This window comes from Leishmania mexicana, chromosome 14 (genome assembly GCF_000234665.1).
Source record: "Leishmania mexicana MHOM/GT/2001/U1103 complete genome, chromosome 14".
NCBI lineage: Eukaryota > Euglenozoa > Kinetoplastea > Trypanosomatida > Trypanosomatidae > Leishmania > Leishmania mexicana.
The window spans coordinates 477,424-494,318 of record NC_018318.1 but is presented as its reverse complement, the minus strand read 5'-3'; the positions used below and the strand labels follow the sequence as shown (position 1 = coordinate 494,318).

At 61.9% G+C, this 16,895-nt stretch overlaps 5 protein-coding genes across 5 annotated transcripts in view; all 5 read right to left on the bottom strand.

Moving 5' to 3' along the window:
* Positions 1–723: 723 nt before the first annotated feature.
* On the bottom strand, positions 724–1,755 carry LMXM_14_1155 (hypothetical protein; the record flags this gene model as incomplete). Its single annotated transcript, XM_003873440.1, has 1 exon — positions 724–1,755. One exon carries the CDS (start codon positions 1,753–1,755, stop codon positions 724–726), a length of 1,032 nt encoding a protein of 343 aa, XP_003873489.1.
* Positions 1,756–3,534: 1,779 nt separating this feature from the next.
* LMXM_14_1150 (tub family protein-like protein) lies at positions 3,535–4,620 on the bottom strand (the record flags this gene model as incomplete). The annotated part of the gene is made up of 1 exon (XM_003873439.1): positions 3,535–4,620. The coding sequence occupies one exon, from the start codon at positions 4,618–4,620 to the stop codon at positions 3,535–3,537; it is 1,086 nt and encodes a 361-aa protein (XP_003873488.1).
* Positions 4,621–6,345: 1,725 nt separating this feature from the next.
* Positions 6,346–7,761, bottom strand: LMXM_14_1140 (conserved hypothetical protein; the record flags this gene model as incomplete). Its single annotated transcript, XM_003873438.1, has 1 exon — positions 6,346–7,761. One exon carries the CDS (start codon positions 7,759–7,761, stop codon positions 6,346–6,348), a length of 1,416 nt encoding a protein of 471 aa, XP_003873487.1.
* Positions 7,762–10,173: 2,412 nt separating this feature from the next.
* On the bottom strand, positions 10,174–12,990 carry LMXM_14_1130 (conserved hypothetical protein; the record flags this gene model as incomplete). Its single annotated transcript, XM_003873437.1, has 1 exon — positions 10,174–12,990. The coding sequence occupies one exon, from the start codon at positions 12,988–12,990 to the stop codon at positions 10,174–10,176; it is 2,817 nt and encodes a 938-aa protein (XP_003873486.1).
* Positions 12,991–15,125: 2,135 nt separating this feature from the next.
* The window catches only part of LMXM_14_1120 (putative kinesin K39), a gene marked incomplete at both ends in the record, with an annotated part of 8,196 nt that continues 6,426 nt past the window's right edge, over positions 15,126–16,895 (bottom strand). The window contains one exon of the mRNA XM_003873436.1: positions 15,126–16,894. Coding sequence (XP_003873485.1) covers positions 15,126–16,894 — 1,769 coding nt within the window. The remainder of the gene's footprint in view (position 16,895) is intronic.

Below are 16,895 nucleotides of genomic sequence, written 5' to 3'. Positions count from 1 at the left end.
GGAGGGTGCACGGTCTGGATGAGAGCAGAGGAACGCCCGCAGCTGCGTCCCAGGAATCGCCGCGGATACCGCGTGGTTGTCGGCAAACGCGGCCACCGCTTCGCATAGCAGTGGTGGATTGTGGCAAAGCCATCCGTGGTTCTCGGGCACGACGATGATATAGATAGGCAAGACAAGCTTGCCGAGGGGTGGGGAGGGGGGTGTACGGCGCCAACGCACGGAAAAGGTCCTTGCCGTGAAGATTGGCTGCACCCCGAGCGCCGCGCACCTCTCTCCACTCCTCCTTTGGGGCGCTCGGCATCACACTCCCTTCAGCCCCCCCCCGCGCGGTGAGAGCAGGCGTGGGAAGCCTTTGCAGCCAAAGGCAAGGCGATGGGGCCGGTGCCATCTGCCCGTCGACCCATGATGTGCGCGCTCACTTCCGCCGACCATACACGAGTGTCCTTCGGTGGTCTGCTTGTGCACTTTACGTTTAAACTCGAAATTTACGTGACGACAAGCGGCAGCCATCGCACACCGCAAGGGGAACGCCGTACCACAGAGGCGCGCGCCTCCACATGCATGCCCGCATACTCCGCCACGTGTGCCGAGGTGTGAGTCGGCCTGCAGCAAAGAAGAAACGAAATCGGCACACAAACACACACACACTCCCACGCACACACCCACACGCACGCAGCGCACTTCTCCGCGGCAGTAGCGCGGCACATTTCTCGGCTTTCCTGCTCACGCTACCTCCTTCCATATCATGCCACACGCTCCGATAAACCGCATCGCACGCACAACGCGGTTGTCGCGGTCGCGAAAAACAATGACGGCGGTGGCAAACAGAGAGCGGTCCTCGAACTGGATTTCGACTTGGGGTGGCACAGAAACCACAGCGGCCGCTCCTCTCGACGGAGGCAACGCAACTCCGTCCAACGACAACGTCACAGCCCCGTCGCCCTTCAGCGAGGCTGGTGACGCTACGTCCTTGGGGTCAGCCGACTGCGCAGCAGCGAGCGAAACGGCATAGCGATGGCTCTCCTCAGCAATGGTATTGAGCTGCTCGCTGAGTAGGTGCATGGGTGGGTGCTCGTGCAGCGCGCGGAGCTCTTCCAGCTGCTCTGACGGGCTACGGATCGTCTCGATGACGGTATCGTCCGACAAGTGGACACGGTCGCGCGCGAACAAGAGGCGCTTGCGGGCCACACGCTCTTCATCATCGCTACCCCTCTTGTAGTTGAAACGCTGCGCTGCCCACTCGCGATCGCGCTCGCTTCGAAACACCGTCGGGATGGCCCCCGGCGCCAATGATGAGGCTCCCCCTTTCGTGCCTGCCCCTCCTGTCGGTGAGGATGTGCTCGTCGCCGTCGGTGTGCTCCTAGACGGCTCTACCTTGGAACCGGGCTCAGTCGGGCTACCCACGGCGACAGGAGGGAACCACGCGTTGAAAGACGCATCCAGGTGCCGCCGCTCGGCAACGTAGCGCAAGAAATGACCCTCGGTTGGTCGGAGAAGGAACAGACCGTAGATGGAGAAAGCGGGCACGACAAGGCAGCGCAGCCACCGAAATAGAAGCTCGTTGCGTCGGATCTCCGCCGCACGAGCTAGCAGCACCGCACTTGCTGCACCGGCGTCTGTGCCGCTTGATGTCGACGAGGACGCGGTTGCGGTGCCGGTTATGCTCCTGCTGCCGCAGATCGCGCCACTACAGCGCGGTTCCGCTCTCTGGATCCAATAGCAAGTCAGATGCGAACTGCCTCTCAGCCGCCGCATCGGTTCACTACAGCCCACGGTGCGCCCGAGTACTCAAAGACCGCGAGGGAGGAGGACCTCTGTGCGGTACACGTTTGCTTGAGAGGTACCTCTGCACGCGTGTGGGTGTGGGTGTACGTGCGTGTTCGCTTGTGATGCCTTACTGTGTACTTGTCTTCTTCACAGTCGTGTAAAGTTGGTCGATGTGCATGGCGGTGGGTTGTGGCAAGAATAAACGGCAGTGAGGAGACCAAGCAATGCAGGCGTGACACGCGGAGCAACAAGGTGATGAGGTGGCGGCGATGGTGCGAACAGCCAGAGGGAGTGGGTGGAGGAGGTTCAGCGAGACATCGCCTCGTCAGCTGGGTATCACGGTAGACACTACCCTTCCTTACCGAGAGGAAGGCTTTGCACGCAGCGTCGACGTGTGCAACTGAGAGGTGAAGATTTACGTACACTGCGTCACCACACACCCCGTGTCGCCTCAGCGATGCCGCTAGAGACAATCTGATGATCACGGTGCGCAGGGAGGAATGGAGCATAGGCCGCTCACCCAAGACAGCCACGCTCGCGCTAGTGCGGCATTTCGGCGAACACATAGAGCAGCTGCCACAACGTCGCTGCTCGTTTTCTCGTCACTTGCGCCCCTCCTTGTGCGTGCGTGTGGATACGATGCCGACTGTGACCTCCGCAACGGTACATTCGTCGTTTCTATGTCTCTGGGTGATGTTGCCATTTTTCGGGAGAGGGGAGGGGGGGGGGGCAAAACAGCGCAGAACTAAAAAACGGTAGAGGACCGCACACCCCTTCCCGCACCCACACACGGATGGAGGAGGGGCGCCGAGATTGAAGGAAAAGAAATCAGGAAAGGAAACGCCTCAATCCCCGGAGGGCAGCGCGACGCGGGAGTGCGGCGAGGGCGGACAGCACAGGGCAGCGGCGACGGCGGTGGGTGAGCCAAGAGAAGGGAAGAGGCTGGGCGAGGAGGAAGGATGGTGGAGGAGCAACACCACGAAGAAAAATATCCACGCCACACGAAAAAAAAACGGTAACGACCACACACACACACACATACATACACAAACGCACATACAGCGGCATGGTGCAAATCGAGAGGATCAGCGTCACAACAACAAGAGATGGGGGAAAAGACGCGGCACGGAGCCATAAACCTCAACCACATTCACAGAGACGCCCGAGCGCTTATACACACATACATACATACATATTCACATACACATAGATGTATATACACACACAGATCTATACGTATATAACTTCGGCATACACGTACCGATGCATGCCCCATGTACACACACATACGCACACATATATATATATACAGGAGGAGGTGGAGAGGGGAGGGTAAACACACGCATTCACGCACGAATAACGCATGAGCAGACGCGAATCTGGACGATAGAAACAATAGACGAACAAATTTTGAAAACGGAAAACAGAAAAATAAAAAGAAAAGAGATGACGGCCCAAAACCACACGCTCGCCTGCACGCGCACCCGCAGAGAGAACACCGCGGATCCGTCGATGATCCTCTGCAGCGTCGTAACAGCGCACGCGGCCAACTCGCGCATGCGCTGGGGAGATGCAGCGACGACGCACCTTCACTGACAGACGGACGAGTACACACACACACACACAAGCACGCACACTTACAGAGACACATGAGAGAGAGAGCAGCGATCAGTATCGAAGTCTCCAGACGTTGGCGTGATTTTTCAAGTACCTATTTCGTTCGCCTGTCTGTCGTTCCTTCCACCCCATCACCGCACGCACGCGCACTCACCGGATCGCTTTTCCAGCTGTCATCATCGTGGTGGCGATCGCGGCTGCTTGCAGACCGCACAGCGGGTAGCGGAAGTCGAGAGCAAAACGGTCGTCGTCCTGCTTGCCGAAGAGCATGACCACCTTCCCCGGATCAGAGACGGCGACGAGCTGAAAGTTCTTCTTACTCGCCTTCGTGGAGCGTCCGTGGAAGTCGAGCTTGTACCCGCGCAGCACGCCATCCCACTGAGGCTCCTTGCTCTTCAGGACAATGATGTTTGGGCTGCCTGGGTTTCTCCGGTACTCCCGCGCCAGCACCCCGTGCGAGAACCACTTTTTCTGCCGACCAACTGTCTCTCTGCTGCTCGGCACGGGCGCGCCGTTCGCCCCACGAGAGTCGCACACGGCCGCAAACTTTGGTGTCACCCTCGACATGGTCGAGGACGCGTCGTCCTCGACGTCATCATCAGAGGAGTTCGCCATCGCTTCATCGATCCCAGTGTGGCTGCTGCCGCGGCCGTCGCGCAGGAATGCAACCTCACCGCCCTCCAGCGGCTTGATATACCCAGACTCCGGGTCGATGGCCGGCAGCAGTACCGTGAACGAGGACCGGTCTGTGTCGGCCAAGTTGTGCAGCAAAACCGCAAGAATCTCCTTCCGGGAAGCCTTGCTGCCCTCGCTAAACATCACCATCTCCAGCCCTCTTCTACGCCGCGATAGCTTGCCGACGAAGCTGCGCGTGTCACTGTCCAGCTGCTGCTGATTGATGGTAAACACAATGTTGGCACCGCCTTGCGAGACGGGGTAGAACTGCCCGCCAACTCCGCTCGACATATCCTCGACCATTGTACGTGTCTTGAAGCTGCGCGGGACGGCCGCTAGTACAAAGTCGTCTGCGTGCCCCAGGAAAAACTGGAAGGATTGGTGGCGGCCGGGCAGCAGCGACGTGATTCCGAGGCCCTTGAGCTTGCGCCGCTCCAGGTAACACTGCAGCAAATGGCGCCGGGGGCGGTAGTAGATACGCTCACGTGGGTCCATTGGCAGCACGGACCGCGCCATGCTGTACATGGAGGCGGAGTCGCTGCCCTCCTTGCGCGTCGGCATGATGATGCCACCCGCGCGCCCGCTTCCTCCTGCGACTGACCTAGCGGCAAGTGCCGGTGATGGCGAAGATGCCAGTGCACAGCCGTTGCCAAAGGCGCGCTGCACGGCGGCCTCCGTCAGTCCAGCTGGGATCATGGCATTCGTGTTGTTGCTGTGGGCAGACGCGTCGAGGGTGCCGTCTCCCGCTGACGCATTCTGATGCCGCTGCTGGTGGCAGTGCGATCGCTTCCTGTCGGGTGTTCTGCTCGCGGCAGCCAACCCCTCAGGCCCGGAAGAGGGGTTGAGGTGGCGACGCGGCGGCTCTGGCGGGGCCTGCGACGACGGCAGAGGCGGCGGCGGCGAGGCAGCCGTAGCGGTAATGTCCGCTGCATGTGAGCGCTGAAAGCGGGGGTCACCACCTCCGCGCCGCGGTGGCAGTGATTGCGAGCTCCTCGGTGGAGTGGCTGGCTGATAGGCTGCGGAGTCCATCTGCGGCACCATCGACCAATGCCGACCTCCTCGTCCTCTTCGTGTGCGTGCGTCCCTGTGTCGTGGCGCCGAGTGTGAGTGCACCTGCAGGTGTGTGGGCGTGCGTGGGCGCGGTACTGAAGCACGAAGGCGGCCGGCAAGCGAGGGGGAGGAGGTGAAATGCAGCGAAAAAAGGGGCGCAGGGGGTTGGGAGAGAAATACATCACCGCTAACACAAGTGCCAAAAGTGTGTGTGTGTAGAGCGAGAGGGGGCGGAGATCGGGTCAGCGCGTTGAGCAGAGGAGACGTCATTCAGCAAGAATGACGGAGAAGCAGCAGCGTGCAACACGGACACGACATGTTGCGACCCCATCCATCACAATCCTCCCCCTCCCTACCTCCCTCACAGGCTGAGGAAGGACGAGGACGAGGGCGAAGAGGAGGAGTGGGGAAGGCGGCGCACATGAAGAGGGTAAAGCAATGTGAGAATAAAGGAGCGAAAAGCCCCCCCCACCCCTGACAGTCACGTTGACCGGCAGCGAGAGGGTGGTGGGGAGAGGGTGCGGCACAGCGCGGTAGACACAGGCCCCCCATCACATCCTTCTCGTCTCCGCACTCTGCGTGACAGCAAAACAAGAAAGCAATACACACCAGCCACCACACCACGGCACGCGCCGCCACGTCCGCAGTGAATGAACTAAAGTGATGAGCCATCCCGGCGGCTTCTTCTGCTTGCGTGCCCGTAAGTGAGTGGCCAGTCGATGCATGTGTGTGCGCATACCCGCACTCCACTGCCGTTTCTCTGCGTTATCTTTAAGCGAGGGAGAGGTGAGAGGAGAAGCGAAACGCCAGGAAACCCCTTGTCGTGTTGTCTGGGCGTGCGAGTCTGTGTGGTATTTTTTTCTTCGTGGTGCTCGCCCTCTGCGCCTGTGGCGCCACGTCAGCTGCTGCTACGGTTACTCTTCATTAGTCCCCCACAATGTCCGCCGGCGTCCTTGCCGCTGTGTCGCTGTCTTGCAAGTCGGGAGAAAGGAAAGGCCGACGCATCAAGCACGAGGCGCGTCTACGTCTGCGTGGAAAAGGGAGGAGAAGCGCCTGCTCACGCGCATGCACGCAGAGGCACGGAGAGAGGGGAGGAGAGGCACGCACGACGCACAGACGAGGACCACACAGCAGCACGTGAACGCCCACGCAGACATACACAAGAAGCAGATTTACTTAAGCACCCGCACGCACACGTAAAGGAGAGCCCGAAGTGGTCGTGGGCGCGGTCACACGCTAAAGGAGTTCGAAGTCCAAGTCACCCGCATCGCCCGCCGTCTTGGAGCGGCGTTCTGCCGCGTGTTTCTGATGATGCCCACCCGCAGCCGCCCCGCCATCGCTGGCTGCGTCGGGTGCACGGCTCGTCGTCGTCTGATCAACGAGGACGTCGTAGCACGCCTTCTTGCCGGCGTGCTTGCCATGATTCACCTCGCGAAGCAGATACGTAACCCGGTCGCCCGCCCTCACCCTCGAAGACGCGTTTGATAAGTGGAAGAAGATGGACTCGCCGCTGAGGTCGTCCTGGATGAAGCCGAAGTGATCCACCCTCACCTCCCGTACCACGCCGGAGAACCGGGACTCGCTCGTCATGGTGCCCGGCGCTGCGTCGGCCAGGACGAGCGGGCGGCCAAAGGCGCCCTTGCGACGCTCCATCGTGGAATCGATGATGACGCGCTGCGCCACGAGCGCCACACCTTCGTCGACGTCGGCAGCGGCCTCCGCACCACTTGTGGGCGTCACTGCGAGGACGGTGTCTTCGCCGCCGACACTCTGCGCGGGAGTGGCAGGCTCCAGGCAGAAGCGTACGTAGCGGCCGGGACGCAACTCTGTGCCAAAGGTGAGATCCACGCTCTCCATCGAAAAGGGAAAGCGCGGTGCATCTTCGTGGTACTGCCGACGCGTGTCCAGCTCCGCAATCACGCCGACACCCTCCGCTGCATGCCACTCTACAATTTTCCCGTAGAGCATCAGCGGGGATATCGGTGTTTCCTTTCCTGTTGTAGGGTCGTAGTATCTTAAGCTGACGGCGATGCGATGCGGCTGGGATTGGGTATCGCTCGTGGCTGCGCTGCCGTCTTCCTCCAACTCCCCTTCTGCGCTGCCCAGCGAGAACTCTGCCGTCTCGGCGGCGGCTAAGGTAGCGTGGTCACCGTCGTCTTTACGGCTGCTTGGCGAGTCTCCCGCTACTCGGCGATTGATTCCTCTCCTCGGGGACACCGGAACTACCGCGAACGAAACCCGCTCTCCCTCCGTAACGTAAAAGCCGCCCAGTAGTGCGCTGCGAGTGAAAAAAAAGGACCTGTGCAGGTCGTTGCACGCCTCCTCCCGCGCCGGCTGGATGCCATCGTTGCCAGCAGCCGCGGCATGAGTATCGAGAGCGACGTATCTATGCTTGAGAGGGGGTGCAGATGCGGCAATCCCCTCCGCCAGCACAAAGCCGTAGCCGCGGCGGTGCTTGAAGGCAGTTACGGTTCCGTGCAGACGCACAGCACCGTGGTTCGCACTGTGCGGCCTGCCTTGCGCAGGCTCCCCAAAACCACCGAGACACAGCTTAGAACGATGCAGAATACCAGCGCCACAGCTGAGTCGAGCAGGCGTGTTCGAGAAGCAACAAAGCGAGATGCCGCTCGTCAGCGCGCAGCTCAAACCCATCCTGCTTCCGGTGCGCAGAGCAGCGGCGGCAACGACATCACTGCGACGAGCAAAGCTCAGGGGAGGCAACCACGCTGGGAGCGTGAGCAGCACGCGACAGGAGAAGTTTGACAGCATTCTAGGAGATTGGCGAGCCTATGTAGCGCTAACGAAGTCAACGCAACGCACACGTTGTGTGTGTGCGCGCGCCTCCGCCGTGTGGGTGTGCGGGATACCTGCGCGTATCCGAATAACTCTGTCCCTCGGCGTCACCGCAAAATACAAGGAAGAACAGGAGAAGAGAAGAGGACGGAAGGGTACTGCCGACGGCTGTCAGTGCGTCCAGGACTGCTCTGCTGCGCTGCCTGTTCCTTGCCTCAGAAAGGGAAGGTTGCGGTGCGGCCTCCAGAGTGCCAGGCGTCGTGCGAGATGGAAGAGAGGGGGGAGGTGAGAGCTGACGGACGCACCCCGAAGCACGGGCAATCGGGTGTGCTACTCAGCAGCTGGTCAACCGTGACGCTGCGTTCTCGGGGTGTGAGCGTGTTCTTCTTCTGCGTGCGCACGAGCGAGTGGCCGCCTCAAAGGGAACGAGGAGTGTGTGTGGGCTTGTTCACTTGCTTGTTGTGCGTCATGCTGACGAGTGCCGGCGCACACAATGTGCCGTGGAAAGAAGATCAGCGAGGATGGCTGGAGGGGTGAATGGGGGGAGGGGGGTGTCAGCGTAGGGGAGGAAGTGACCAACGACGCGCCGCATAGCTAGCCGCATGCAGTCAGCCACGGAGAGCAGCGAGCTCAAGAGTGAGAGGCACAAAAAAACGAGCAGAAGCGGAGGAAATTTTTCGGAAAAAAGAAAAAGACCCGTACGAGATCCCCCGCCACCATGCTAAAAGAGGAGCGCACAACGGATGGGGCGACAGACCGCTGCACGCACGCATGCACACCACAGGCGGCTACATCGTAGGAGGCATCATCACCATCGGCGTGTGCGTGTGCGTGTGAGTGGGCATGTGTGGGCGAATCACTTTCAAACTTCTGTGATGCGTTCCCCACGGCTGTGTGTCTCCCCTCACCTCATCGCGCAGGAGAGGTCGGACAGGAGAAGAAACGCATGTGTCCCCCCCCGCTGCCGCTAGTCCTGCGTCGCCTAGAGGCTCGCTCTCCCCGGCGTGCTCGCACACCACTCTGCCTCTCCGTTTCTCGCTTGGCACACTTCTTCGGTGGGCATCACGGCCTCAAACCCAGCTGCCAGCACCTCCGCGCGCTCTAGCCCGAGAGCAGCAGTCTGTCACAGCTGCGTGGGAAGGTGCTGAGCCCCCATGAGTCCAATAACGAAGGGCCGCTTTTTCCACGTCTACACCCGAGAGCTCCTTGCAGCAGTGTGTGTCCGCTTGGTGGGCCTGGTCATGTGCATGCGATGCGCATGATGAGAATGCACCCAGCCGACACACTGCCAGTCGTGTGCACGTGCCACACAGCTGCGTTGGCATGCGCACTCTAGCAGGGGAAAATGCAGCGCCGTGGCGTGTCGTCTTCCCGCGTGGCACGCTACCACCTCCTGTGGGCATCTCATTACCTTGTCCTGTCCCTCTCAGGGACACCCGATGGGCAGACCTCTCTTCAGAGTTCTTTGAGGGCTCGTGCGGCTGGTGCTGCTCCTCGGCGCGGAGAGGGGCTGCCAGGATCTTCTTCGGCCCGTTCAGTGCCTCTGCTGCCTAGTCCGCCCCTGCACCTCTCACGCAGAGCAAGACAACGCTTGCATTCGCCTGCTGCCGGACTTCGGTGCACCCGACATGCTTGACAGTGGCGGTCTCTGTCGGGGTGGTGACTGGTGAAGCGATGCGCCTAAACACTCGCTCTGTTCACTTGCCGTATCGTCTGCAGAAAGAGAGGGGAGGAGAAACTGTACGGAGCGAGAGGGGCGTGGACATTGCAGCTGCCATGCTGTGCGAGCAGAGGAGAGGATAGACGCCAGCGGTCATGCAGACAAGAGAAGGGGTGTGTTGTTGGATCATGAGAGCGCACACATCGCAGCCCTGTCCCTGGACCCTAAGGAGACGGCATGACGTGTGTTCTCGACGGCTTCTACTTGCCACCCTCTAAAATCCCAGCAGCGTGTGAGAGCGATCTCGGATTTCTCGCCTCACCACCCCGCAGAGATTCGGAAGCACAAAAAAGGAGCGACACGGATTGGCGGGGTGTCGGCGGTCTGCCTGCAACAAGCTTTTTACCAATGTGGTGCGCACTTCGCCATCATCTACCTGCGTCAGTGGTTCTCTCTGTCTCTACACCGTCGTTGGCCTCCGTAGTCTGTGTGTTGTACATCAGCTGAAGAGGGCGCGCGCATATGCCTGAGGGAGGAGGGTAGGGGGGCGTGTCTGTCACCCTCGGTGCGCCCTTCGCCTCTCGTCCGCCACCCTCCTCACCTCAGCAGCACTACGCCAGCGACACGCCCAAGTGCAGTGTGTGGACGTAGCCTCTCGCAGTACTCGCGAATAGCCACTGCCCGTCGCGAGAGAAGAAGACCGAGGAGATGGCGGAGCCGACCACGTCAGCCTCACCCAGCGAAGCACCCACCTCCTCTCCGTCGACGGCGTCGGCCTCATCGTCGTCACTCCCAAAGCCGAAGGTACCACCACCGGCGGTGCCGCCGCCAGCTCCAGCACCTGCGTCGCTCGCCCCTGACACCACCCACAGCACCCCGTCCGATGACGCGTTGCCGCGAGCGCGGTGGCCCGCTTCACGCAGCGACACGGTCACCACAGGGGTAATGATGCTCGTGTTCACAGCCCACACGGTAACCAGTCCACTGGCGTCACCAGCGGCAAGGACCCCTTGCTTCGTCGGCGACCAGCAGACGCTCGTTACGGCCGAGGAGAAGCCTTCGAGAGGGATGACAGAGCGGTCAAACCAGGCGACGCAGCTGCCGTCCGTCGCCGCCGAGACAACACAGTCACGACCCCGCAGGCCGTGGGTCGCCGTCTGCAAAGCCATCGAAACGATGCGACCTCGGTGCGGGTGCAGTGCCGCAGGCTGGACACGGCGCGCCACCGCGGCAGTCGCTGCTGACTGCGAGGACGTCGCGGTGAGGCGGTATTGACCGCTTTGCTCAGGAGCAGCAGAAGCCTCAGCGCCGGTGGGATGGTTGGGCGAGGCTGTCGAACAAGTCGGCGCCGCCGTCCCTGCGCTGTCACGGAACGAAGTCGTAGAGGCTGCTGCTGCTACACCGCTCGGGTAGGCTGGCGTGGCGGTGACATCAAGTGTCCTAATAACAGTCGATGAGGTGGGCAGCGCGCGTGGCGGCCCGTAGTACTGAAGCTCGATCGACTTTGCGTCCCTGTTCGTGCCGACGAGGAGAGCACCAGAGGTGGTGCCAATGAAAACCTTCGTCATGGCGTCTGTGCCGGCCCGCTCCACGAACTGCGCCGTCACCCCAATACAGCCCATTGGCCGAATGCCGAGGTACGACAGGCAGGACGCCGCTGGGTGCAGTGGCTGCGATGCTGTCCACGTGCACACCTTGCCCTCTTGGCTGATGGAGTAAAGGTGGTGACAGCTGGCGTCGCCGTGAACGGCCATGCGCAACACCGGCGCCTGGTGTGCCTGGGGAGACGGAAACGACGAGTGGGCAGGTCGCTGTGGCGGGAGTAGCAGAGTCGTCGTGGTGCCCGTCGTCGCCAGCGCCCGCTCCAGTAGCCGGCGTGGTTCAACCTGTGCCCACGCCTGCCCAATCGACCACTGCACAATCCGGCCACACCGGGTTCCACCGAGCAGTGTCGACGGCTGCAATGGATGGGCGAGCAATGTCATCACCTCCGAGTCGCACACGAGAGGGAGCACAATCACCACGTACTCGGGCGTCGCTGTTATGTCGCCGCTGACGCAGCTGACGAACCCGCTACCAGGAGCCGCTGTAGTCCCGGCAAAGGAGCCCTCCTTTCGGGGAATCGTGTTGGCAGGCATAGGCACGAGGAACCACGCCAGCACAAGTCCCGGCGACTCCTTCGCCACCTTCAGGGCCGACTCCGTCGTGGTGCCCGGCACAGCCGACGGTGCGGCGGAGGCGGAGCCCCACGGATACCCGCAATCCATGGAGGCACGCACCCTCGCAGCAGCCGCAGCGGCGGCGGCGGCGGCACCGGTCGCCGGCCTGGCAGCCGCACGTGCACGCTGCTGGGACGTCCCGACGGGGGTGCCACCGGTGCTGAGCATGAGCAACGGATCCAGCGCGCTGGCGCCCATACGATTCTCCGGCCCTGCTGGATCGGTGCTGCCATGGCAGCGCATGTTCATGGAAAGCTCACCGGCATTGCCGCCACCCGTTACAGCGGGAGATTCGCACGATCCGTAGGCCGCTGCCACGCACACCGACCACACCGTAGGCGAGGTCATCATGGCAGCGTCGCCGAGTCGCTGGCCGGCAGCCGCGCCGTCGTAGGGTACGAGGCACGAGGTGGAGTCCAAGACGACGCGTCGGCGGCTACTCTCGACCGATCCGGCTACATCACCGAGAAGCACAGAAGGGTTGAAGATACAGACGGGTTGTGTCACCGCAGCCCCGGTGGCATCCCGCGCCGGGACACGCATACACTTTCGCAGGAAGCCCCAGCCCCCATAGGCGGCCAGTCCTTCCTCCGTTGGAGGCGCACCGGCGGCCCTTGAGGTAACCGGCGGCAGAGCTGATCCGTGAAGCGGCCCAACAGCAGGGCACGCGTTTGGAGAAGCGGCGGAGAAGCCGGCTACGGCAGCGTGCGTCACCGTGCTCTCCTTGTTGACTGACACCAGGCGAATCGATCGAGGTGCAACGCCCCCGTCGGCGGGGGCAGCTTGCGCCTGCGAGGGAGCGGTTTGCCTACTCGGGGTTGTCGGGCGCGCCCTCTGCGCAGCCGGGGTAGTCGGCGAAGCCGACGTGACAGGCGATGAGGCCGCAGAAGGAGCGGCAGCTTTGGCGGTGACAGCGGGGCCGCGAGTCGACGATACAGACAGTCGCCCCCCACCGCTGCGGCTACGAAGCGACGGTGGTCGTGCCGACCTTGGCGAGGCCAAGGTGCCTGTCACTGCCACTGAGTCGCCAGCAGCAGCAATGGCAGGAGGTGCCAAAGAAAGGGCACTCCTCGACAAGGACGTCGAGGACGTTGGGCTACCATTGGGGTTTGAGGAGCGGCCAGAGATGTACTGCTCCACTAACTGCTGCTTCGCTTGCCGGGCGGCGCGTAGGGCCTCCAGTTGCTTCCGCTTCTCCGCCAGATCCATTGCGACGATGCTGCAAAGCAGGCACCCAGCGGACAAAGGACACGTAAAACAGCTCCCAGCGCGGGGGTGAGAGGTGCGAAGGCGGCGGACCTGCGGTGCAGTGCGACACAGCAAGAGAAATAGCGGACAAGCGGCTGTAGAAGGGCACCAAGACACTCCACGGAAGGGGGTGACAGTGGGGTCGATCAAAGTACAAGACAGTGACGGTCGTAGCCCCCCCCCTTGCACAGGCAGGTTGCACACCAATAGACGGCCGTGAAAGCAGCTACACTACAGAGTCGGGTAAGAGAAGGATGAGGCCCAATACATGCGACGATGGGACGCAGGCAACACGCACCCGCCACGACACACAAAACCCTGTCCTCGCTGTGGCCCGCAAATCGAAAAGGTGCACGTGTATAAAAGAAGGGGGGCTCACGTCACGCAGCGGCCACGATAGGAACGCCTACACGCACACAAACAGTGGATAAGGAGAAACGGCCCAAACATACAGGGACAGAGAGGGGGAGGAGGCGAAGAGCGGCGTTTTCCGTCCCGTCTGCGTGTGTGTGGGTGTGGGTGTGCGTTAGACGTGTGAAGCAGCGGTTGTGGCCGTGGTGCTGCACACAGAGCGCGTACAATTCGAAGGTGCCCTGGACGTGTTGGCTCGCTGCCCTTGTCGTTGTGGAAGAGAGGAGGAGAGGAGGGTGCGTGGGCACGGCTCTCTCGGCTCCTCCTGTTTTCCGTGCTACGCACGTGAGACGATCCGAAATACTAAGCGGCCTTTTTCCGAGAGAGAGATGCACCGCGGCGTGCTGACGTGCGCTGACTGCGTCGATGGCTGGTGGTGATGCTGTGGTCGGCAAAGCTGCCCGCCGTACGCTTACTCTCGTTGAGGAGAGCGGGGTTGCGCGAGGTGGACCAGTGCGCACGTGCAATGGTGAGGGCATGGGAAGACAGCAGGGCGAGGGACAGAGGCGGGGGAAGAGAGGAACGAACGAGTGCTGGCATGAATGGAAGACAGCCGGCCGTGGCGCGCACGCACGAGACACCTTGGCATGAGCGGCGAGAGAGGGACAGACAAGGAGAGCGATTCACCGGCACCACGTACGCACGAGTCTCCCACCCCCGCTTTGCTTTGCCCGTGGATGCCTACTACACGGAAATGACGCTCGTGTGAGCCCGAGCGAGGAATGTAGGGCGCACTCAACTCTCGAAGCATCGTCCTCCTCGAAGACTGCGGCCTCGCAGAGGAGAAGATGGGTGGCACGCCCACCAGCAAAGGGGATCTCCCCCGCTCACTCGCCGACGACGCCACAAGTAATCATGAAAGCCAACCCCACCCACCACCCATCCCACCAAAGACAAGTCAGGTCGGTGATGGGGGAAGGGGGTTCTTCGTCGCACTGCTGCTGAGAACGAAGCCTTGTTGCGGTCTTCTTGTGCGGTCTACAGTGCCGACGTCAGAAGAGGGAGGGAGGGAGGGCAAGCGCACCACAATGTCGAAGCGATCAACGGGCCCAGGAGTGCAGCACAGACAGAGGAGCACACGAAAATGCGTAGGAGGGCAGCGTGCACCGACACACGTCACCAAACGAAACATTGGCCATGGCGCTCCAGGCGACGGTCCGCCGTCTCAGCGGGGAGGGGGGGATGAACATGAGAGCGATGACCAAGCAAGGAAAGTAAAGCACACGAGAAAGCACACAACAGGGGGAACGGGACGCTATCAGTGCGCCAAACACAACCGCACAGGCACGGGCGTGGGTGCGTGTCAACGTTGGCGTAGCCCCACCTGTCTGCCGCGCTTTCCTTTGCAGTCCGTCGATGTGCGGAAGCCGAAGAACAAGCATATATATAAATCAATATTCTATGCTTCTCTGCTCAGCCGAGCTAAGATAGTGCCTCGGCACAGCACACACAACAACATTCACAGCATCTTCGCTCCCACGTTCAGCCGCACATTCAACCCCCGCCGTTGGCCTCCCTTCACCTGGTCTGTCCTATGCGAATCCGCCTCCTGAGCGAGAGAGAGTTTAAAAGGAAAAGCGGCCAGTTCGGCACCTTCGCCTCCTCTCCTGTCTTTCAAACATGCGCACATGTTAAGACTGGACAACGCGAGATTGTGCTTTACATGTATCACGTCTCCAGCCCACTCATCTCCCCATGTCCTCCACTTCAGCACCATTATTCTGTAATACCTTGAGAGCCGTGCGTGTCGCCATAAAGCAACCCTCCACCGGCTGCTTCGCCGCAGCACACGGCACCGTCGCCAGCTCGCTCCCATGATTCTTACTCCTCGCCTCGAACCGCGCATCCAATTTACGCCGCTCCTTTTCCGACTGCACATAGCCCTCCTTCAGCCGCTCCTTGTCCTTCTCCAGCTTCCGCTTCACCTGCACCGCAGACACCAATTCTTCCGACAGCCGCCTCCGCTCGAGCTCCGCCGCGCGCAGCGAACTCTCGCACGCCCGCAAATTTTCACGCATCTCCACCATCTCCTCCGACAGCACGGCCGCCTTCTCCTCAGCGCCCGCACAACGCTTCGCTAACAACGACTTTTCCTTCACCGTCTCCGCCACAATCAGAGACAACGAATCCCTGTCGGCCACGACAAAACTCACCTTCTTTTCGAGCGCGCGGCTACCCTCCTCCGCAGCCATTCGATTCGCCGTCTCGCTCGACAACGCTCTCAGCACCCGTTCCATCTCTACATTCGTCTGCTCAAAACCCTCTCTCGCCTCCTCCAGCTGGCCGCGCAGGGCATCATTGTCCTCCTTCGCGGCATCCGCCTCCGAGCCCTTCTCCTCGAGCTCGCTCTGGAGACGCTCCCTCTCCGCGTTCGCCTCCTCCAGCTGGCCGCGCAGGGCATCATTGTCCTCCTTCGCAGCATCCGCCTCCGAGCCCTTCTCCTCGAGCTCGCTCTGGAGACGCTCCCTCTCCGCGTTCGCCTCCTCCAGCTGGCCGCGCAGGGCATCATTGTCCTCCTTCGCAGCATCCGCCTCCGAGCCCTTCTCCTCGAGCTCGCTCTGGAGACGCTCCCTCTCCGCGTTCGCCTCCTCCAGCTGGCCGCGCAGGGCATCATTGTCCTCCTTCGCAGCATCCGCCTCCGAGCCCTTCTCCTCGAGCTCGCTCTGGAGACGCTCCCTCTCCGCGTTCGCCTCCTCCAGCTGGCCGCGCAGGGCATCATTGTCCTCCTTCGCGGCATCCGCCTCCGAGCCCTTCTCCTCGAGCTCGCTCTGGAGACGCTCCCTCTCCGCGTTCGCCTCCTCCAGCTGGCCGCGCAGGGCATCATTGTCCTCCTTCGCGGCATCCGCCTCCGAGCCCTTCTCCTCGAGCTCGCTCTGGAGACGCTCCCTCTCCGCGTTCGCCTCCTCCAGCTGGCCGCGCAGGGCATCATTGTCCTCCTTCGCAGCATCCGCCTCCGAGCCCTTCTCCTCGAGCTCGCTCTGGAGACGCTCCCTCTCCGCGTTCGCCTCCTCCAGCTGGCCGCGCAGGGCATCATTGTCCTCCTTCGCAGCATCCGCCTCCGAGCCCTTCTCCTCGAGCTCGCTCTGGAGACGCTCCCTCTCCGCGTTCGCCTCCTCCAGCTGGCCGCGCAGGGCATCATTGTCCTCCTTCGCGGCATCCGCCTCCGAGCCCTTCTCCTCGAGCTCGCTCTGGAGACGCTCCCTCTCCGCGTTCGCCTCCTCCAGCTGGCCGCGCAGGGCATCGATGTCCTCCTTCGCAGCATCCGCCTCCGAGCCCTTCTCCTCGAGCTCGCTCTGGAGACGCTCCCTCTCCGCGTTCGCCTCCTCCAGCTGGCCGCGCAGGGCATCGATGTCCTCCTTCGCAGCATCCGCCTCCGAGCCCTTCTCCTCGAGCTCGCTCTGGAGACGCTCCCTCTCCGCGTTCGCCTCCTCCAGCTGGCCGCGCAGGGCATCATT